The sequence below is a fragment of the Piliocolobus tephrosceles genome, chromosome 14 (genome assembly GCF_002776525.5).
Source record: "Piliocolobus tephrosceles isolate RC106 chromosome 14, ASM277652v3, whole genome shotgun sequence".
NCBI lineage: Eukaryota > Metazoa > Chordata > Mammalia > Primates > Cercopithecidae > Piliocolobus > Piliocolobus tephrosceles.
Window position 1 is genome coordinate 327,506 of NC_045447.1, and position 23,311 is coordinate 350,816.

At 47.4% G+C, this 23,311-nt stretch overlaps 1 protein-coding gene across 3 annotated transcripts in view; it reads right to left on the reverse strand.

The window, feature by feature from the left end:
• Positions 1–23,311, reverse strand: part of CACNA1B (calcium voltage-gated channel subunit alpha1 B) — a 255,490-nt gene that overhangs the window by 200,100 nt on the left and 32,079 nt on the right. For all 3 annotated transcript variants that reach the window (XM_023227714.2, XM_031934108.1, XM_023227715.1), the window contains exons 4-6: positions 21,151–21,242; positions 19,629–19,781; positions 16,854–17,044 (exon numbers count right to left, since the gene is read on the reverse strand). In XM_023227714.2, coding sequence (XP_023083482.1) covers positions 16,854–17,044; positions 19,629–19,781; positions 21,151–21,242 — 436 coding nt within the window. The remainder of the gene's footprint in view (positions 1–16,853; positions 17,045–19,628; positions 19,782–21,150; positions 21,243–23,311) is intronic.

A 23,311-nucleotide genomic window follows, 5' to 3' on the forward strand; every position in this document is an offset into this window, starting at 1 on the left:
CATTATATAATGTCCCTCTTTGTCTTTTGAATGGAACGTCTTTTTTCACCCCTTTACCTTCAGTTTATGTGAGTCCTTATGTGTTAGGTGAGTCTCTTAAAGGGAGCAGATGGTTGGTGAATCTTTATCCATTCCACCATTCTGTATCTTTTAAGTGGAGCATTTAGGCCATTTACACTCAACGTTAATATTGAGATGTGAGATACTATTCTAGTCATCATGCTACTTGTTGCCTGAATACCTTGGGTTTTTAATTGTTATTGTTATATAAGTCCTGTTGGATTTATGCTTTAAGGAGGTTCCATTTTGGTGTGTTTGTATTTTGAAAATTTGTTTCAAGATTTAGAGCTCCTTTTGGCAATTCTTGCAGTGCTTGCTTGGTAGTGGTGAATTCTCTCAGCATTTGTCTGTCTGAAAAAGACTATCTTTCCTTCATTTATGAAGCTTAGTTTGGCTGGATACAAAATTCTTGGCTGATAATTGTTTTGTTTAAGGAGGCTGAAGATAGGGCCCAAACCCCTCCTAGCTTGCAGTGTTTCTATTGAGAAATCTGCTGTTAATCTGATAGGTTTTCCTTTATAGGTTATCTGGTGCTTTTGGTTCATAGTTCTTAAGATTACTTCTTTTGCCTTTTCTTTCTTGAGACAGAGTTTCATTCTTGTTGCCCAGGCTGGAGTGGCGCGATCTTGGCTCACCACAACCTTCACCTCCCAAGTTCAAGCGATTCTCCTGCCTCAGCCTCCTGAGTAGCTGGGATTACAGGCATGTGCCACCATGCCCAGCTAATTTTTTCTATTTTTAGTAGACATGGGGTTGCTCCATGTTGGTCAGGCTGGTCTCAAACTCCCAACCTTGGGTGATCTGCCTGCCTTGGCCTCCCAAAGTACTGGGATTACAGACGTGAGCCACTGCACCTGGCCTCCTTCGTCTTAACTTTAGATAATATGATGACAATGTGCCTGGGTGATGACCTTCTTGCAATGAATTTCCCAGGTGTTCTCTGAGCTTCTTGTATTTGGACGTCTAAGTCTCTAGCAAGGCCAGGGAAGTTTACCTTGATTATTTCCCCAAATATGTTTTCCAAAGTTTTAGATTTCTCATCTTCCTCAGGAACACCAATTATTCTTAGGTTTGGTTATTTAACATAATCCCAGATTTCTTGGAGGCTTTGTTCGTATTTTCTTATTCTTCTTTCTTTGCCTTTGTTGGATTGGGTTAATTCAAAAACCTTGTCTTGTCTTCGAGCTCTGAAGTTCTTTCATCTACTTGTTCAATTCTACTGCTGAGACGTTCCAGAGCATTTTACATTTCTCTAAGTGCATCCATTATTTCCTGAAGTTTTTATTGTTTTTTATTTATGCTCTCTATTTCATTGAAAATTTATCCCCTCAAGTGAAGGACCTCTTCAAGGAGAACTACAAACAATTGCTCAACAAAATAAAAGAGGACACAAATAAATGGAAGAACACACCGTGCTCATGGATAGGAAGAATCAATATCGTGAAAATGGCCATACTGCCCAAGGTAATTTATAGATTCATTGCATCCCCATCAAGCTACCAATGACTTTCTTCACAGAATTTGAAAAAACTACTTTAAAGTTCATTTGGAACCAAAAAAAGAGCCGGTATTGCCAAAACAATCAAAAGCAAAAAGAACAAAGCTGGAAGCATCACGCTACCTGACTTCAAACTATACTACAAGCCTACAGTAACTAAAACAACATGGTACTGGTACCAAAACAGAGATATAGACCAATGGAACAGAAAAGAGTCTTCAGAAATAATACCACACATCTATAACCATTTGATCTTTGACAAATCTGACAAAAACAAGAAATGGGGAAAGGATTCCCTATTTAATAAATGGTGCTGGGAAAACTGGCTAGCCATATGTAGAAAGCTGAAACTGGATCCCTTCCTTACACCTTACACAAATTAATTCAAGATGGATTAAGGACTTAAATGTTAGACCTAAAACCATAAAAACCCTAGAAGAAAACCTAGGCAATACCATTCAGGACATAGGCATGGGCAAAGACTTCATGACTAAAACACCAAAGCAATGGCAACAAAAGCCAAAATAGACAAATGGGATCTAACTAAACTAAAGAGCTTCTGCACAGCAAAAGAAACTACCATCAGAGTGAACAGGCAACCTATAGAATGGGAGAAAATTTTTGCAATCTACCCATCAGACAAAGGGCTAATATCCAAAATCTACAAAGAACTTAAAACAAATTTACAAGAAAAAAATCAAACAACCCCATCAAAAAGTGGGCAAAGGATATGAACAGACACTTTTCAAAAGAAGACCTTTATGCAGCCAACAGACAGATGAAAAAACGCTCATCATCACTGGTCATCAGAGAAGTACAAATCAAAACCACAATGAGATACCATCTCACACCAGTTAGAATGGCAATCATTAAAAAGTCAGGAAACAGCCAGGCGCAGTAGTTCACGCCTGTAATCCCAGCACTTTGGGAGGCTGAGGTGGGTGGATCACGAGATCAGGAGATCAAAACCATCCTGGCTAACATGGTGAAACCCGTCTCTACTAAAAAATACAAAAAATTAGCCAGGGGTGGTGGCGGGCGCCTGTAGTCCCAGCTATTCGGGAGGCTGAGGCAAGAGAATGGCGTGAACCCAGGAGACAGAGCTTGCAGTGAGACAAGATCGTGCCACTGCACTCCAGCCTGGGCAACAGTGAGCCGAGATCATGCCACGGCACTCCAGCCTGGGCAACAGAGCAAGACTCTGTCTAAAACAAACAAACAAACAAACAAACAAACCAAAAGTCAGGAAACAACAGGTGCTGAAGAGGATGTGGAGAAATAGGAACGCTTTTACACTGTTGGTGGGAGTGTAAACTAGTTCAACCATTGTGGAAGACAGTGTGGAAACATGTATATAATGATAAAAAGGTCAATCCATAAAAAAAAAAGCAAGTCTAAATATGTGTACACTCAACAACAGAGCTGCAAAATAAGTGACGCAGAAATCGACAGTACAGAAAAGAGAAACAGACAAATCTGCAATTAAAGCTGGAGACTTCTACACCTCTCTCTCAACAATTCATAGAATAGACAGAAAACCAGCAAGGATATAAAAGAGTTCAACAACACCATCAACCAACAGAATCAATCAGTATTTGTACATACAGCACACAACAGGAGAATATACGTTCTCTCCAAGTGCCCACAAAATAAATATCAAAATAGAGCATATTCTGAGCCACGTAACAAACTTCAACAAATTTAAAATAATTAAAAGTCTTTCAGTTTAGTGTATTCTCCCACCACCATAGAATCAAACTAGAAATTAATAACAGAAAGATAACAGGTAACTCTCCAACACAAAGTAAACGAGACAATTGTATATAATAATCTCACAGGTCAAAGAGGAAATTTCAAGGAAATTAAAAATACATTGAACCAAATGAAAGTGAAGAGACACCACATCAAATTGCAGGACACAGCTAAAGCAGCGCCAAAGGAAAACATATAGATCTACACATCCACCTCACAAAAGAAGTAAGTCTAAATAATCATCTAAACCCCCAGTGTGTGAGCCATTGTGCCCAGCTGACATTTCTTCAAAGAAGATATCGAAGTGATGAATAGGTTCACAAAAGATGCTCAACAATGGCCGTGTGCATTGGCTCATGCCTGTAATCCCAGAGCCTTGAGAGGCCAAGGTGGGAGGATCACTTGTGGCCAGGAGTTCAAGACCAGTCTGGGTAACACAGCAAGACCCCATCTCTTTTTTTTTTTTTTTTTTGAGACAGAGTCTTGCTCTGTCACCCAGGCTGGAGTGCAGTGGCGGGATCTCGGCTTACTGCAAGCTCTGCCTCCCGGGTTCACGCCATTCTCCTGCCTCAGCCTCCCGAGTAGCTGGGACTACAGGGGCCCACCACCTTGCCCAGCTAGGTTTTTTGTATTTTTTTAGTAGAGATGGGGTTTCACTGCGTTAGCCAGGATGGTCTCGATCTCCTGACCTCGTGATCCATCTGTCTCGGCCTCCCAAAGTGCTGGGATTACAGGCCTGAGCCACCGCGCCCAGCCGCAAGACCCCATCTCTACAAAAAAAAAAGTTGTAAAAACTTAGCCAGGCATGGTAGCATGTGCGTGTGGTCCTTGCTACTTTGGAGGCTGAGGAGGGAGGATCACCTGAGCCCAGGAGCTTGAGACCAGCCTGGGCAACATAGGAAGACCTTATCTCTACAAAAAATTTAAAAATTAGCCAGGCTTGGCAGTGTGCACTTGTGGTCCTGGCTACTCTCCCAAGCTGAGGTGGGAGGATTACTTGAGCTCAGGAAGTTGAGGCTACAGTGAGCTATGATCATGCCATTGTACTCCAGCCTGGGTGACACAGTAAGACCCTGTCCCAAAAATAAAAATAAGTCACTTTAGAAATGCAAGTCAAAACTGAACAGAAATACCACTTCATGCCCACTAAGATGGTTAAAATTATCTTATTTTTTAGTTTTATTATTACTTTTTTAAAGATAGGGTCTCCCTCTATTATGCAGGCTAGCATGCAGTGGCTCCATCCTAGCTCACTGAAGCCTCCAACTCCTGGGCTCAAGTGATCCTCCCACCTCAGTCTCCCGAGTAGCTAGGACTAGAGGCACACACCACCATACCTGGCTAACTTTTTAAATTTTTTGTAGAGACAGGGTCTTGCTATGGTGCCCAGGCTGGTCTTGAATTCTTGGGCTCAAGTGATCCTCCCACCTCAGTCTCTCAAAGTGCTGGGATTACCGGCATAAACCACTGCTCCTGGCCTCATGGTTAAAATTTCAGACAGACAACAAATGCTGGTAAGGATGCAGAGAAACTGGAGCCCTTGTGCACTGCCATTATAAACATAAAATGGTACAACCACTATGGAAAACAGTTTGGTGGTTCCTCAAATGGTTAAACATAGAGTTCTGTGATCCAGTAATTCCAATCCTAGGTCTATATCCAAGGGAAATGAAAACATATTCCTTGCAAAAACTTGTGAAAGAATGTTCATAGCAGCATTAGTCATAATTTTGAAAACTGGAAATATCTAAATGTCCATCAACTCGTGAAATATAAACAAAATATGCTATAAATACACAATGAAATCATGCTTGACAATAAAATACCAATACTTGCTTCAACATGGATGTAAAAACACAAAAGGCCACCAATTGTATTAGTCCATTTATACAAAATGTCTGAAATAGACAAATCTACAGAGACAGAAAGGTTAGTGCTTGCCAGAGGCTGTGGGAATAAGGAAATAGAGACTGACGGCTCATGGATACAGGGTTTCTTTTTTGGTTAATGAAACTGCTTAAAATTATATAACAATGATGGCTGCACAACTTTTTGAACATATAAAAAACTCTTTTTTTTTTTTTGAGACGGAGTCTTGCTCTGTCGCCCGAGCTGGAGTGCAGTGGCCAGATCTCAGCTCACTGCAGGCTCCGCCTCCCGGGTTTACACCATTCTCCTGCCTCAGCCTCCGGAGTAGCTGGGACTACAGGCGCCCGCCACCTCGCCCGGCTAGTTTTTTGTATTTTTAGTAGAGACGGGGTTTCACCGTGTTAGCCAGGATGGTCTCGATCTCCTGACCTCGTGATCTGCCCGTCTCGGCCTCCCAAAGTGCTGGGATTACAGGCTTGAGCCACCGCGCCCGGCCGGTTAAAAAACTCTTAACTGTAAACTGTATACTTTAAAATGGTGAATTCTATGGTATACAGATTATATCGCAACAAAAGTGTTATTTAAAAAAAGATCTCCAAAAAGAAATTTCTGAGCCCAGAGAGTTTCACAGTAGAATCCTACCAAACATTTTTAAAACACATAACACATTTCTATTCAATCTCTTCCAGAAAACAGAGGAGGAATAAATACTTCCCAATTTCTTTTATGAAGCTTGTGTTACCTTGATACCAAAACCAGACAAAGGCAATACAAAAAAAAGGAAAATTACAGGCCGGGCACGGTGGGGCTCACGCCTGTAATCCCAGCACTTTGGGAAGTTGAAGTGGTCAGATCACAAAGTCAGGAGATCGAGACCATCTGGCCCAACATGGTGAAACCCTGTCTCTGCTAAAATACAAAAAATTAGCCAGGCGTGGTGGCAGGCGCCTGTAGTCCCATCTACTTGGGAGGCTGAGGCAGGGGAATCGCTCAAACCCGGGAGGCAGAGATTGCAGTGAGCTGAGATTGTGCCACTGCACTCCAGCCTGGTGACAGAGCAAGACTCTATCTCAAAAAAAAAAGACAAGAAAATTATAGATCAAAATCCCTCATGAATATAAGACTCCTTAGTAAAAATGCTAACAAATACAATTCAGCAACACATAAAGAGAATTAGGTACCATGACCATGTGGGATTTATTCTGGGAATGCAAGGATGGTTCAATATTCAAAAATCAATGTAATTCACTATATTAACAGACTAAAGAAGAAAACTCACATGATCATATCAGTGCAGAAAAAAACATGTAACAAAATGCAACACCCATTCATAACAAAAACTCTCAGAAAAGTAAGAATAGAATAGAGTAGAACTACCCCAACTTGATAAACAGCATCTACCTCAAAAGAAAAAACAACTCAACCCTACAGCTAACATTATACTTTTTTTTTTTTTTTTTTGAGACGGAGTCTTGCTCTGTCGCCCGGGCTGAAGTGCAGTGGCCGGATCTCAGCTCACTGCAAGCTCCGCCTCCCGGGTTTACGCCATTCTCCTGCCTCAGCCTCCGGAGTAGCTGGGACTACAGGCGCCCGCCACCTCGCCCGGCTAGTTTTTTGTATTTTTTAGTAGAGACGGGGTTTCACAGTGTTAGCCTGGATGGTCTCGATCTCCTGACCTCGTGATCCGCCCGTCTCGGCCTCCCACTAACATTATACTTAACTGTGATAGATGAAATGCTTTTTCCTAAAATTGGGAGCATGTCAAGTATGTCAGTTCTCACCATTCTTACCCAACATAATGCTGAAGTTTCTAGCCAGTGCCATAAGGCAAGAGGTACATAGATCGAGATACACAGACCAAGGGGAGAGAATACAGAGTCCTGAAATAAACTCTTGCATATATGGCCAAATGATTTTCGACAAGAGCATCGAGACCATTTTATGGTAAAAAAGACAGTCTTTTCAGCAAAAGGTGCTGGAAAAAACTGGATACCCACATGCAAAAGAATAAAGCTGGGGCCGGGCGCGATGGCTCACGCCTGTAATCCCAGCACTTTGGGAGGCCGAGGTGGGCAGATCACCTGAGGTCGGGAGTTCAAGACCAGCCTGACTAACATGGAGAAACCCTGTCTCTACTAAAAATACAAAAATTAGCCGGGCGTAATGGCAGACGCCTATAATCCCAGCTACTTGGGAGGCTGAGGCAGGAGAATCACTTGAACCCAGGAGGTGGGTTCCATTGCACTCCAGCCTGGGCAAAAAGAGCAAAACTCTGTCTCAAGAAAAAAAGAAGAAGAAGAAAGCTGGATCCTTATCTAACACCATATACAAAAATTAACTAAAAATGGATCAAAGACCTGAATGTGAGACCTAAGAAAAGTAAAACTCTTAAAAGAAAACATAGGTCAAAAGCTTCACAGCGTTAGATTTGACAGCAACTTCTTGGATATGACATCAAAGGTACAGGCAACAAAAGAAACAACAGACAAACTAGACTTCATGAAAATTTTAAAATGCTGTGCATCAAACAACACCATCAATTCAGTAAAAAGGTCACACACCGAATGGGAGAAAACATTTGTAAATCATATATCTGAAAAGGATTATATTCAGAATATACAGAGAACACCTAAAACTCAACAACAACCAAAAAACAGATTCAAAAATGGGCAAGGAACTCCAATAGACATCTCTTCAAAGAAGACATGCAAATGGCCAATAAGCACAAGAAAAGATGCTCAACATCACTAATCATTAAAGAAATGTAAATAAAAACTACAAGCAGATACCACCTCACATACGTTAAAATGGCTACTATCAAAAACACAGAAATTAACAAGTATTGGTAAGGATGTGGAGAAATGGAAACTCATGGGTATTCCCACCAAAAGGTGGGAATGTCACATGGTACAACCATTGTGTAAAACGATACAGCAGTTCCTCAAGAACTTAAAAATGTAATTATCATATGATCCCTCAATTCCACTTCTGGGTATATACCCAAAATAACTGAAAGCAAGGTCTCAAAGAGATGTTTATACAACCATGCTCATGGCAGCATTCTTCATAAGAGTTAAAACGTGGAAGCAACCCAAAATCCATTGACAGAGGAATGGATAAGCAAAATGTCACACATACACACAATGGAGTATTAGCCTTAAGAAGGAAGGACGTGGCTGGGCACAGTGGCTTACGCCTGGAATCCCAGCACTTTGGGAGGCTGAGGCAGGTGGATCGCAAGGTCAGGAGTTCAAGACCAGCCTGGCGAAGATAGTGAAACCCCATCTCTACTAAAAATACAAAAATTAGGCCAGGCGCGGTGGCTCACGCCTGTAATCCCAGCACTTTGGGAGGCCGAGACGGGCGGATCACGAGGTCAGGAGATCGAGACCATACTGGCTAACCCGGTGAAACCGCATCTGTACTAAAAAAAATACAAAAAAACTAGCCGGGCGAGGTGGCGGGCGCCTGTAGTCCCAGCTACTCGGGAGGCTGAGGCAGGAGAATGGCGGGAACCCGGGAGGCGGAGCTTGCAGTGAGCGGAGATCGTGCCACTGCACTCCAGCCTGGGCGACAGAGCGAGACTCTGTCTCAAAAAAAAAAAAAAAAAAAAATTAGCTGAGCGCCATAGCAGGTGCCTATAATTCCAGCTACTCGGGAGGCTGAGGCAGGAAAACAGCTTAAACCCAGGAGGTAGAGGTTGCAGTGAGCCGAGATCACACCACTGCACTCCAACCTGGGCAACAGAGCAAGACTCTGTCTCAAAACCAAAAAACAAAGAAAGGAGGCTGGGAGCAGTGGTTCACGCCTGTAATCCCAGCACTTTGGAAGGCCGAGGCAGGCGGATCATGAGGTCAGGAGATCGAGACCATCCTGGCCAACATGGTGAAACCCCGTCTCTACTAAAAAAAAAAAAAAATACAAAATTAGCTGGGCGTGGTGGCACATGCCTGTAGTCCCAGCTACTCGGGAGGCTGAAGCAGAAGAATCGCTCAAACCTGGGAGGCGGAGGTTGCAGTGAGCCAAGATTGCACCATTGCACTCCAGCCTGGTGACAGAGCGAGACTCTGTCTCAAAAAAAAAAAAAAAAAAAATGCTTACGATGGTAAATTTTATGTTATCCGTATTTTAGTACAATAAAAATAGATCAGAAAAAAGAAATAAACTGTTTCTGTTTGCAAATTATATGATTATCGACATAGAAGATCCCAAAGAACCTACAAAAAATCTCCCAGAACTAATAAGGGAGTTGGTAAGGCTGAATGATCAAGATCAACATACAAAAGTCCATTGTATTTCTATACACGAGCAATGAACACATGGACACCAAAATTCAAAATACGATACCAGTTTCTAATGGGAACAACACAGCCAAGGTTGCTGCCTCCATGTTAGAACACCACACCCAAAACATGGGCAGAGATAAGAACTTAGAGGCATCTCTCCCACCTAGCCGACTCCACGTTTCTGCTGCCTCCTTTAAACTGACCATTCAGGCATTCGCCCACAGATTTAAAGGGACCCACACCCTATTCCCGAGCATGGCCAGTTGCCTCCCCCATCCCTCTCTGACTCTTCATTACTGCCTCAGATAACCTGGGGCGGGAAGATGGCGCTCCCCACTCACGGCGCCCTCCCTGCTAGGATCTGTAGGTAAAAACATTGTTGAACTTATTTCCTGTTGTGGTGGTGACTGAATGTGTGCGTTTCATCTGAAGAACCAGGGGCTACCTTGGCCAGGTTTTCCCTGGGGCACTAGGGTGGGCTCCCAACACTGCAGCGCTGGTCAGACACAAACCAGACATGGGTCAGACAAGAGCCACAAGGATGTCTGCCTGTATAAACAAGCTTCCTGTATCAGGAACCCCCTGGTCCCAGGTGGGACAGCCAGGCACTGGCTGCCTGCCAAGTAATCCAAGTATCCCATGAAGGGTACACTGTCAACACCAAGGTCTGGCTTCCTTTCATCCCCCATGAGGGCAGGGTTGCTGGACACTCTAGTATTAGAACCCCACTTTCTCCAGGGGTGCTCACAACACATTAGAATCATTCAAAAAAAAAAGAAGAAAACGTAACAGCTACAAATCTAACAAAATGTATATTGTATGCTGAAAACTACAAAATGCTAATGAAAGAAATCAAACATAGGCCGGGCGCAGTGGCTCAAGCCTATAATCCCAGCACTTTGGGAGGCCGAGACAGGCGGATCACGAGGTCAGGAGATCGAGACCATCCTGGCTAACACGGTGAAACCCCGTCTCTACTAAAAATACAAAAACTAGCCAGGCGAGGTGGTGGGCGCCTGTAGTCCCAGCTACTCCGGAGGCTGAGGCAGGAGAATGGCGTAAACCCGGGAGGCAGAGCTTGCAGTGAGCTGAGATCCGGCCACTGCACTCCAGTCCGGGCGACAGAGCGAGACTCCGCCTCAAAAAAAAAAAAAAAAAAAAAAGAAAGAAAGAAATCAAACATGATCTAAATATATGAAGAGAAATAACATGTTCACTGATTGGAACATCCAACATAGTAATGATGTCAATTCTCCCAAACTGAATAAAATGGAAAGAATCAGTCTAACCTGACTTCACAACATACAGATAACTACAGTGAGCAAGACTACGTGGTACTGGCAGAGAGAAAGACACGTGGACCTGAAATAGACCCACATAAAATGTCCAGCTGATTTCTGGCAAAGGTACAAAGGCAATTCAATGGAGGAAATACAGCCTTTTCAATAAGTGGTGTTGAGCTACAGGAAGGAAGGGAGGGAGGGAAGGAAGGAGGAGGCGAAAGAGGGAGGGAGGGAGGGAGGCTGGCAGGCAGGCAGGCAAAAACTTCACACTTTCATTAACCTAAAATAGATTGTAAACTTACATGTAAAATACAAAACAATACAACTTTTAGAAAAATAAAACAAAATAAAATCTTCAGGATTCAGAACTAGGCAGAGTTCTTACAGTTGACACCAAAAGCCCAATCCACAAAAAGATAAATTGATAAACTGGACTCGATCAAATTTTAAAAACATTTGCTCCATGAAAGACCAGGTGAAAAGTATGAAAAGCTAAGCTACTGACTAGGAGAAAATATTGCCAAACCATACATATGACAAAGAACAAGTTCCTAGAATATATAAAGAACAATTCAGGCAGAACATGGGCAAAAGATATGAAGAGACGTTTCACCAAAGAAGATACACAGATGGCAAATAAGTCCAGAAAGACACTCAACACCACTCACCGTTAGGACAAGCGAATTAAAACCACAGTGATGTGTCACTATACCCCTATCGGAATGGCTACAATAAAAAAGTGTCAGCACCAAACACTGGCCAGAATGCACAAAAACTGAATTATTCACACACTGCTGGTGGGAATGTAAAGGAGTGTAGCTCTCTGCAAAAGCTTTGGTTTCTTAAAAAACTCAGCATGCAACTACTATACCTAGCAATTTGCACTCTTGGGCATTTATCCCAGAGAAATGAAAACTTATGTTTGCACAAAAACGTGTACAGCAACTCTATTCATAATAACCCCAAACTGTAAGCTTCCACAGGTGAACAATTAAACAAGCCATAGCACAGCCATAGCATGGAATACTACCTGGCACCACGGAACACCACCCGGCACCACGGAACACCACCCAGCACCACAGAATACACCCGGCACCACGGAATACACCTGGCACCACAGAATACCACCCGGCACCACAGAATACTGCCCGGCACCACAGAACACCACCGAGCACCACGGAATACACCCGGCACCATGGAATACCACCCAGCACCACAGACCACCACCCAGCACCACGGAATACATCCGGCACCACGGACCACCACCCGGCACCACGGAACACCACCCAGCACCACGGAATACACCCGGCACCATGGAATACTACCTGGCAGTAAAAAGAAACATGCTACCAACACCTGGGTGAACCTCCAGCTAATTTTGTTTGAGTGAAAACAGACAATACCAAAAGGTTACATTTGTTATGGTATTGTCCATGTAACGTTCTGGAAATGACTAAATTATAGATATGGCAAACAGACTAGTGGTTGCCAGGGATTAAGGAGGCGGAGAGGGCAGGAGAGACGTGGGTGTGGCCATGAAAGGGCAGCATGAGGGACGCCTGCAGGGATGGAGATGCTCTTTATCTTCACTGTGTCAACATCATTGATACTGATGTATCAACATGAATATCCTGACTGTGACCCTGACTATAGTTTTGCAGGTTGTTGCCACTGGGAGAAAAGGGTAAAGGATGCATGAGCTATTTCTGTATTATTTCTTACTACTGCAGGTGAATCTACAATTATCTTAAATAAAAAGTTTAATTTTTTAAAAGCCCATTCCCTTAATCCCTGTCTCCCTGCAGTTACTTCCCACTGGTCTTTACTTCCCACTGGTCTGCTCCCTCCTAGAGTCATCTGCGGTTGCCACCCTGGTTTCTTTGCCTCCTCCTCCCTGTAACTCAATCATTCCAGGGTGTTGTCCCACCACTGAGACGGCCCTTGCCAAGTTTACCAACAACCTTCATCTTATCAAATGCAGCGGTCCGGGCTTCTCATCTTCCTTGACTTCACAGCAACATCTGGCCCAGCTGATCATGTTCTCCGAACGCTTTACTCTGCTCCCAGGATGCTGCGTGGTTGTGGTGCTATTCCTGCCCCCTTAAAAGCTCCAGCCCAGTCTCTTTCGCAGCTCCTGCTTTCCTACTGGGCCTCTGAGTGCTCGAATTCTCCCCAGTCTCAGCCTTGGGCCTTCTTTTCTCCATTTGCACTTACTACCCAGGTGATCTCATCCTCTCACATAGTTTTAAACACTGTCCATGAGTCAAGTACTTCAAATGCTCATCCTCAGCCTGCTGTTCCCTCTGAATTCCCTCTCAAACACCCACCTACACACCCAAGATCTCCACTTGTATGAAAATAGTTACCTAAAGTTTTGCAGAGCCAAAAGAGAATCCTGGAGTTCCACCACCATCCTCTGCTAAAACAAAACTAAGTAAATTCCTTGCTCCTAATTCTCCCTTTCTTAGTAAATGGCATCACCTTTCTCAGTGCCTCAAGTCACATCATCGTTGAGACTTCTCCTCCTTTCACATCCACTCTATGAGCAACGCCTGTTTGTGCTAGCATCAAAATGCAGCTATGGATCTGAACACTTTCCAACTTGGATCTTCACGGAACTAGTACAGTGAACACAAGCAAATCATACGTGCATAATCATAAAGCAACATGTTACCTCCACTGTGCCTCCAAACATTGTCCGTGGAGAAATCCTTTCCATGCCCCTAGATGATAATTTGGACAAGCCCATGACCGTTTTGACAGCTACTGGCTAAGGAGAAGTTCCACAGCCTGCAAGTGGAGAAGTTCTACTTTCAAGTGGAAAATACAGTTTCAACTCAGCAGTTGAAAGTGTTCAGGCCGGGCGCAGTGGCTCATGCCTATCATCCCAACACTTTGGGAGGCTGAGGCAGGTAGATCACTTGAGGTCAGGAGTTCAAGACCAGCCTGGCCAACATGGCAAAACCCTGTATCTACTAAAAATACAAAAATTAGTCAGGTGGGTGGCTCATGCCTGTAATCCCAGCTACTCAGGAGGCTGAGGCATGAGAATCACTTGAACCCAGGAGGCAGATGTTGCAGTGAGCCAAGATCGTGCCATTGCATTCCAGCATGGGTGACAGAGCAAGACTCTGTCTCAAAAAAAAAGAAAGTGTCCAGTCTCAGTCTCAGCTGGTCATCAAACTGACATGCTTCACCCTGACAATACCCACTCTTGCTGGCTGGCCTGCCACAGCTGGCTGCTGCAGTGGAAGAGAAAGACACAGTCCCCTCTCTACTCCTCTGTACCCAGCATTGCTGTGGAGCTGCTGACCCAACACTGTCACAGCAGGGGAGGGAGAAGGGACAGCTGTTATTCTTCGTGCGGTGCTGTCCTGAGACCATATCACCTCTCTGGACCTAGGAGGAATTTACTGCCGACTCTTCTCTCCCCAGGCTCATCCGTGTGTTCTCCCCAAGCTCCATTTGACTCCGCCTGCTTTTCCAGGCACAGACAAAGCCATTTCTCCTCCAGCTGGAGAGCCCCCAAGCTGCCCCACCCACTGCCACCAGCTTTTCAGCAATCCACTCTAAACAGATGCTCTCTATTGAGACCCCATCACTCACCTGGTCCTGACTGCCTGCTCTCGCTCACACCCCCACCCCTCCTCCCAACATGGACTGAGCTCCCCATCTCCCTGTCTCCACCCCTACCGCAGGCCACGGGCTTCACTCCTATCGTAGGCCGCGGGCTCCACTCCTATCGCAGGCCGGCCGTGGCCTCCCGCCCCTACCGCAGGGCTACAGGCTCCCGTCCCTACCAAAGGCCGTGGGCTTCACCCCTACTGCAGGCCGTGGGCTTCCGCCGGCAAAGAACCCAGATGTCATTGCTTGAGGAGCATATATCCGAGGGGCCACAAAAGTCCCTCTCACTGGGTTGGAGGTGAAGGGCAAGCTCTCTCTCCAAAGGATCCTCTTCAAAACTCCTGTCTAATCTCCAGCAACCAACCATATATGTCCTTAGTGTGGAGGAGTGGACCAGTCGGTTCTTGGCTACCTGCTCTGGGGCCTTGTGTGGCGCCAGCCCCAGGCACTGCCATGACTGCATCCTGCTGCCCCGGCCAAGCTTCTAAGGTATCGTAGTACCTGCATGCCTTGTTTCTAGACCTCACCAGGCCTTGCCCTCCCAGTACCCTGTAACTCGTCACCGTCTGCTCCTCATCCTCTTCTGTTTTCTTTATGGCACTCGCCATTGTCCAGGCCCTTATGTATCGAATGCCTCTGCTCACCACTGTGCAAGCAGAGCCAGGGCTCACTGGGTCCTATTGAAACACATGCTGGCTGAAACACTCTGTGACTCCTCCTGGCCAGTGCCACCTGCCCCAGGATGGGGCTCCTCCCCTTCCCCTCCCCCGGGAGGCATAGACCCAGGCAGAAGAATCTGAGTCATGTGCCCCACCTGGCCAAGTCCCAGTGGACACTGAGGGCTGAGGAGACCTGGTCACACAGCCCTCCATTTGGGTGGGGCCAGCAGGACTGCAGCCAGCTCAGAGCTATTTTTAGGGTCTGTCTTTGTGGGAATCGTTCCTTGATTGGCTACAGGGAGAGAACAGCCAAGCTCTTCATCACTGCCTTTGTCCTGTTCCTTTTTCCCTCAATCACACAAGCTGTCATCAGACATGACTCCCACTGGAGGAGGAATCTGGTTCAAACGGACCCTGTGCTGGCTTTTCCTTAACTCCTCATCTGCCATCTGCCTGTTCAAGGAGCTTGATAAACGAGCTCAATAAGCATTTGGCAAATGACTGCAGAATGCCCAGCCCTGTCCCCATGAATGCATGAGGCACAGGGCAGAGGGCCCCAGTCTCTCCCCAGGACCTGTCCACCATCACGTCACCAGCCCTCATGGGCACAGATGCTGGAGGCTGGGGAGAGAGGCACAGGCTCCCAGGCACACGTGGACCAAGCTTCACCCCAGGGCACAAGTGACAAGCTCTAGGTGAAAGCACCTTGCACTCCAGCCCCTGCCCGCCCTGACAGCATCTGAGGGGAACACATCCTCTAGTTACTCAAAACCTAGCACCCTTCCCAGATTCCTGGCCCACAGGCGCCTGACCCTTCTCCACCTCCCGCAGCCCCTCAAGTACTAATGTAATTGTTCTCATGCCCTGGTGGCTCACAGGGCTCTCATGGAGGGGACAGAGAGCAGCAGGGGCCTTCCTATAAAGAGGCAGATCTGCTCAAGAGTCGGTGGTTGGGGATGGGAGACTCCACCAAGAAGGACCCAGGCAGAGGCAATGGAAGGGAGCTGAGCCATCAGGCTCCCCCGAAGTCTCGTACTCAACTTCAATCACGACCACCAAACCCAGGCTGCCGTAAACTGCGGAGACAGGCCGGCGTCCTGATGAGAGCGAGGAGACCAAAGAGGAAACAGGAGCAGACAGACTGGGCGTGAAGGAAACAAACGCACAAGCCACAGGCTCTACTCCAGGAATCCCCGCATGACCGAGGAAGGTCTCGGGGGCCTCGGCCCTGCTCTGCGGTTCACCACCTTCGCCAGGCAGCCTGGCGACCGGAGGCTCAGAAGCCCTACTGGCCCTCGACTCCATCAGAGACCCTAGAGGGGTGGCACAGCAACAGCTGCCCGTAGTCCTCGGGCTGAAGCAAGTTAGTCAGCTTCTCCACAACTCAGCCTCATCAACTGTGCAACAGGTTCCTGAGAGGAGTCAACAGAAATAAAACACTTCTCATAGGGCCTAACCCAGAGCAGGCTAGCAGTGGGCATGAGCTGTCGGTGCTGCTGCCATCCTTGACAACAGAAACAGCAGCATCTGCTCTGGAGTTTTCTTCTCTGACCTCTGCCACTCAGCCTTCAGCTTCATTTTCATGAAGGAGACGACTCCAGGAGGACTCACCTCAGAAGGCTGAGCTGAGGCTGCCTGTGGTGTACCCTGGGGTGGGTCATCTGCCGGAAGGAGCCTGTATTTCATCCTAGGGGTGCAGGGAGGAGCCTAGGGCTGGGCAGAGGCTCTGAGGTCAGAAGGGCCCCCCTAAATGGACCCCCAGAGGCACCAGCTCAGGAGGTCCAGGGCCCGCCCTCAGGCCCAGGGCCACGATGCCACTCACGTTGTAGAGGATGTCAGTCCATCCCTCCATGGTGATGCACTGGAACACCGTCAAGATGGCAAACAGGATGTTGTCAAAGTTGGTGATGCCGAAGTTGGGTCCTGGCCAGTACTCCCGACACTCAGTGTCGCCCTCGCACAGCCGGGCTGGGGGCTCCTTGCCACAGGGGAAGTCACCCACGGGGTCTTCATCTGCAAGGAGGAGAATGAAGCAAACCCTGAGCTCAGAAATACCAAGCTCTCCAATCCCCAACCAGGATTCCTGGGCTCCGGAGAGCTCACAGCAGGTGGGCAGGAACCAGGTACCAACAGAAACCCTCCCTCAACTTCCCACTATTCCTCCTCGAACCTACATCACACATCACCTCTGACTGCCCCCCTGAGCTCAGGAGCGACCAGCTCAGGGAGTAACGGCCAGCTTCTCCCTCCCTACTGGAACCTGCCCACCATCACTTAAACAGGCTCATAGCCCATTCGTCTTAAAACCAAAAACAATAAACTGCTAACCTCCCATTCTTCCCACCACCCTGACCGTTCCTGTCCCTCACAGCCAAACTGCCAGCAAGATCCTCCTGACACGCAGATTTGACTTGAGGCCCTTGGCCAGTCCCAAGCTGGACTCAGCCACTGTGCAGTCTGGTGCCTGTCAGGCAGGATGATCTGGAACCAAATGGAGATGTGCCCAGAGGGTGGCTGGAGACCTCCTGGCCCAGGTCTCGTTGCATTGACCCTACAGGGCGGACATCCTTCTACTGTGCTGAAACCTAGCAGGCAGCCAGGGATCACAGAAAGAGGGGTTAAAGACAGACCAGAAAACCGCTGCTAATCTCTGGAACAAGACAGCAAGCAGCACATTTACCCCCTTCACTCTCAAAAATCTCAATGAAGGCAGAAAAAAAATATTTTTTAAAAATGTAGGCCGGGCACGGTGGCTCACACCTGTAATCCCAGCACTTTGGGAGGCTGAGGTGGGCAGATTGCCTGAGCTCAGAAGTTCAAGACCAGCCTGGGCAACATGGTAAAATCCTGTCTCTACTAAAATACAAAAACTAGCCGGGCATGGTGGCACGCGCCTGTAATCCCAGTTACTCAGGAGGCTGAGGTAGGAGAATTGCTGGAACCTGGGAGGCAGAGGCTGCAGTGAGCCGAGATTGCACCACTGCACTCCAGCCTGGGTAACAGAGTGAGACTCCGTCTCAAATGAAAAAAAAAAAAAAAAAAAGTACAACGACATGAAAATATCTATCAACACAGGAGAAATTTTGAGGAGTTCCTCAGATGGAAAGCAAATACTCCCAGGTTTAGAAGGCAAAACTGACTACCTAAGTTTATTCCTCTCCATCCAAATATCTTGATAAGTGCCGGTAAAGAAGACTAGGAACAATGAGTTTCATCTCCTTCTTTCCGGTTCTTTTTTTTTTAACTTTTTCTTCTTTTTCTTGTCTCATGACCTGGCCATGACTACAAATGCTATGTGGACTAGAAGCGACTTGCTTTGTTCTTGACTGTAAAGGGTAAAGGGAAAGCTCTCCAGGCTGACAGTGAGGTATGATGTTTGCAGGAAATCTGTGGGAATTTAAGAAAATTCTCTTTTATTTACAGTTGAATTAAATGTTTTTTTTTTTTTTAAATCATGAATGATCTAAATTCTAGTAAAACCTTTTTCTAAAAGTTCTGGGACTATAGGTGAGCCACCGCCGGCCGGGTTTTCTCCTTTAATAAGTTTGTAGTTCAAGCCACAAACCTTAGCTTCATCCTCAACTCTTCTCTTTCTCTTACCCCCATATACAGACTCTCAGAAAATTCTGTTGGCTTTACCTACAAATACACCCATAATTTGACCCAGTTTAACCACCTCTACCACAACACCCAGCCTGGCCCCAGCCACCATCACCTCTGCTGGATTGAGATCGTCTACTCAACTCCGTTTCTGCCTTTGCCTCTCAAGAGCAGCACGAATGATCAGAAGATGCCACATCTCACTCAAAGTGCTCCACTGTCTTCCTGTTTCTCTCAGAATAAGACAGGGCCATGGAGCCCACATGATTCCTCTCGTTGTCCCTGCTCTGCACCATAGGCCTTTGCACCTCATACTCCTGGTAACTAAAGTTCTGCTCAGGGCCGGGCATGGTGGCTCACGCCTATAATCCCAGCACTTTGGGAGGCCGAGACGGGCAGATCACAAGGTCAGGAGATCAAGACCATCCTGGCTAACACGGTGAAACCCCGTCTCTGCTAAAAAAAATACAAGAAACTAGCCGGGCGAGGTGGCAGGCGGCTGTAGTCCCACTACTTGGGAGGCTGAGGCAGGAGAATGGTGTAAATCCGGGAGGTGGAGCTTGCAGTGAGCTGAGATCCGGCCACTGCACTCCAGCCTGGGCGACAGAGCGAGACTCCGTCTCAAAAAAAAAAAAAAAAAAAGTTCTGCTCAGGTGGCCACACGGCTCCCATCTCCCTGCATTCAGAAGGTGCTCAACGGTCACCTTGGCAGAGTGGCCTCCTGGGCCCCTCTGTAAAGTAGGCCCCAAATTATTCTAGTTCAAATACCTTTTTGTTTTCTTCCCAAAAGTTACTACAATCGATAATTACTATATTTCTGTGTTTGTTTATTTACTTGTGTTTATCAGGCTATTGTCTATGTCCCCCACTAGAATGTCAGCTCCACCTCATGCATCTGGCACCAAGGAGGCCCCTCTAGCACCCAGAACAGTGCCCATCTCCTGGATGAACGCATCTGTGGCACTCGCCTGTGCTGGAGGGTGCTGCCTGGCCTCACCTGTGCTGTTGGGGAAACAGGCCTTGTGGAACTTGCCCATGTAGAACTCCAGGCCAATGATGGCAAACATGAGGATGGCAAAGAAGAGAAGCAGCCCGATCTGCAGGAGTGGAACCATGGCCTTCATGATGGACTTGAGCACCACCTGCAAACCTGGAGCCAGAACAGGGCAGGTCAGGAAGCAAAGTGGGCAGGGTAGGGCAAGGAGTTGGGTGGGGGCATGGACAGAAGAGCAGGAACCTAGCGGGGGCAGCAAGGTGCTAAGCGGTGAGTGCTTGCAAGGTCAAAGGACAGAACTAAAGCCCCTTAAGGCGCAGAGGGGCAGAGAGTGCTTGTGTAGGGCAGAGCTGAGAGTCCTAGGGACAAAGCATAAGGTCCTAGAGAGAAGTTGACTGAGAAGTGTCCCTAAGTAGGCAGAGGAGTGGGATGTGTGGGTGTCAAGTTATGAAGTCTGAGGTGGGGAGTGGGGCTCAGGGTGGGGCAAGAACAGAGAATCCTGAAAGAGAATGAAATCCTGAGAAGGAAGAGCCGAATCAGAGGATATCCTGAGAGGAAAGAACAGGGGATCCTGGGAGGGAAGAGCAGGGGATCCTGGGATGGAGGAGCAGAGAATGCTGGGAGCTAAGAGGAGGGGACCCTGGGAGGGAAGAGCAGGGGATCCTGGGAGAGAAGAGCAGGGGATCTTGGGGGAGATTCCTAACAGACCCAACTCCTTGGGAGAAAGTGAGGCAAAAAGACCTGCCCCTGGCAATGTTCTGCCACTGGCTATACAGCATGTGAGGAACTGGGCAGAGGAGCCTGTAACCCTTGACTCCTCCCCTTGCAGCCTGGCCCCAGCACTTGGATATGGGCCAGAACCCTTGCCTGGCAGGGTCTCAGGGCAGAACAGGGAGCCAATCACCAGTCTTCCCTCAGTGGCCTCTGGAGGATAAAGCACTAGTTCCATGTCCACTCAGGCCCTTAGGTAAACCTAACACCAGACTTCCACTGGGCAGAAGGAGTAGGGGTCCAGGTGGTCACTGGCTCACGATGTCACCCTGGCCATCCTCCTGCTCATGGCAGGCTCTGTGGGCAGCCCACTTCAGGAGCATGTCTTAAGGTTGGCCTCAGTCCCCAGTGACTCTGCCAAGACTGAGCCAAGAGACAAGTGGCCCTTTGCAGCCTTTGCACATTTTCTCAGGCATCCTTCCCCACCACCTTGGTCAACCTCTCATCCATTCTTTAACCTCAGTAAAAGAAGCAAAGTGATGAAATGTGACAGAGTACGTGAGAAGGAACAAAGCTTCCATCTCGGGAAGCCAGGTCAGGGTCAAATAACAGCATCACCCTATGGGCTTTCATGGAGGGTGGGACAGGCCAAACAAGGCCTGCTCCTCCCTTCCTCCTGCCTGGTTCCCTGGGGTCAAAAGGAGCATGCTCAGAGTCACCAAAGCCAAACTGTAGCCATGGCCATGTCCATGGTGAGGGTAGGAGAGGAGGTTGTTGTTCCAGGCAGGCTTGGGCCAATCTTCGCTGGACTCACTTGGAATCCCAGACACCAGCTTTAGGGGCCTCAGCACACGCACAGCCCTCAGTGTTCGCAGGTCGAAGTCCGTTCCAGCCGTGGCGAGGATCCTGGCAGGAACAAGGAGAAGAAGGGAAGTAAAGGTTTCCACAGTGAGTCTGGAAGAGGACACTCTTCCCACCACCGGGATCCTGTGTCCCCACACTGTCCAACCACAGGGCCAGCACAGAGCGGCTTGCCAGGTGAGAGGAGGCAGGAACTGAATCCAGAAACCGTCACAGGAATGTTCACAATCACCCACATGACTAAACCTCTAGTTCAAAGGCACCATCTCTAAATAGACACTTGGCCCCTGGCATGGCAGGAAATCTGTCCACCAATTGAGTTTAAACCTAACCCATATCCCCAAACCAACCCCAGCTGCACTTCAAGCTGCCTTCTGAGAGGCAGTGGTGACTGAGAGCAGGAGCAGGATGGAGCCTGAGGGACTGCTGAACTGACCCCCAAATACCACCATTCTTTCCCTTATCTCAGGAAGACGTGGAAGTGGGGTATTGGGAAGGTGGAATGAGGAAGCCACTGTGGTCAGCTCTATCAGCATAAAAACCTATCTTAGTATCTCCCATCTTTTTTTTTTTTTTCTTTTTGACACGGAGTCTCGCTCTGTCGCCCGGGCTGGAGCGCAGTGGCCGGATTTCAGCTCACTGCAAGCTCCGCCTCCCGGGTTTACGCCATTCTCCTGGCTCAGCCTCCCGAGTAGCTGGGACTACAGGTACCCGCCACCTCTACAGGTACCCGCCACCTCGCCCGGCTAGTTTTTTGTATTTTTTAGTAGAGACGGGGTTTCACCATGTTAGCCAGGATGGTCTCGATCTCCTGACCTCGTGATCTGCCCGTCTCGGCCTCCCAAAGTGCTGGGATTACAGGCTTGAGCCACCGCGCCCGGCCAGTATCTCCCATCTTAAGAACAAAACTAAAGATCCCGTATCTGCCTTCTACCACAGAGCATTTCTCTGTTCCCTTCCCATGAGGACTCACGGATGGTGTCAATCCTCGGTCTCTCCACTTCCTTACCTCGCGGTCTCTCATTAGCTTTCTCCAGCCAGGCTCTCACCCACCTCTCCACTGAAATGCTACGTCAAGCCTTCCTCTTACCAATTCTAACAGTCAAGTCTCCTTTAAAGGGTGTGGTCTCTTGCCTCAGGTCAACTCTCTCCTGTTTTCCTCCCACTCCCTGGGGGCTCCTTCTTAGTTTCTTTTGCCAGCTTTGCCTTCTCTGCCAGAGATTCAAAACTGGGGTGTGCCAAGCCTCATCCATATAGGAGCTTCCCAATGGCTTTGAATATCATGTATGTCTATTATTCCCAAATGTACATCTTCAACCCAGACCTGGAGTTCTAGGCTCATATATCCAACTGCCTTTTTAACAGTCCCATATGGGTATTTTAAAAAGCATATGAAACATTACATAACTAAAGAATTCTTTTTTTTCACTTTAACATAAGTATAAAACATGTACCTTTTTTCTAAAGTTCAGAGTTGTTACATCACAATGACTAAGAAACTTTCTATTCTTACTTCCAGTCCTGCTCCTTCCCGTTTGTTCCCCTCCGTGGATCGCACCAGTCACCGATTGTTTAAACCAAACCTGAAGCTTCATCCCTGACTCCGGTCCTTCACTCATATGCCACATCCAGTTCACCAACAATCCTGCTGGCTCTGCCTCTAAAGCACATCCAGGATTCTTGGTGAAGGCTTTGAGACCACCTGCTCCAAACACATAGCAGTGACAGACAAAATCTGCAACAGAGCTGGGAGTCAAAAATAAGATAAATATCGGCCGGGCACAGTGGCTCACGCCTGTAATCCCAGCACTTTGGGAGGCCAAGGCAGGTGGATCCCCTGAGGTCAGGAGTTCGAGACCAGCCTGACCAACATGGTGAAACCCCGTCTCTCCAAAAAAAAAAAAAAAATACAAAAACTAGCTGAGCACAAAAGCACGTGCCTGTAATTCCAGCTACTTGGGAGGCTGAGGCAGGAGAATTGCTTGAGCCTGGGAGGCAGAGGTTGAAGTGAGCCGAGATTGCGCCATTGCACTCCAGCCTGGGCAACAGAGCAAGACTCCATCTCAAATAGCTGGATAGATAGATAGATAAAAGATAAATATAATGAAATTTTT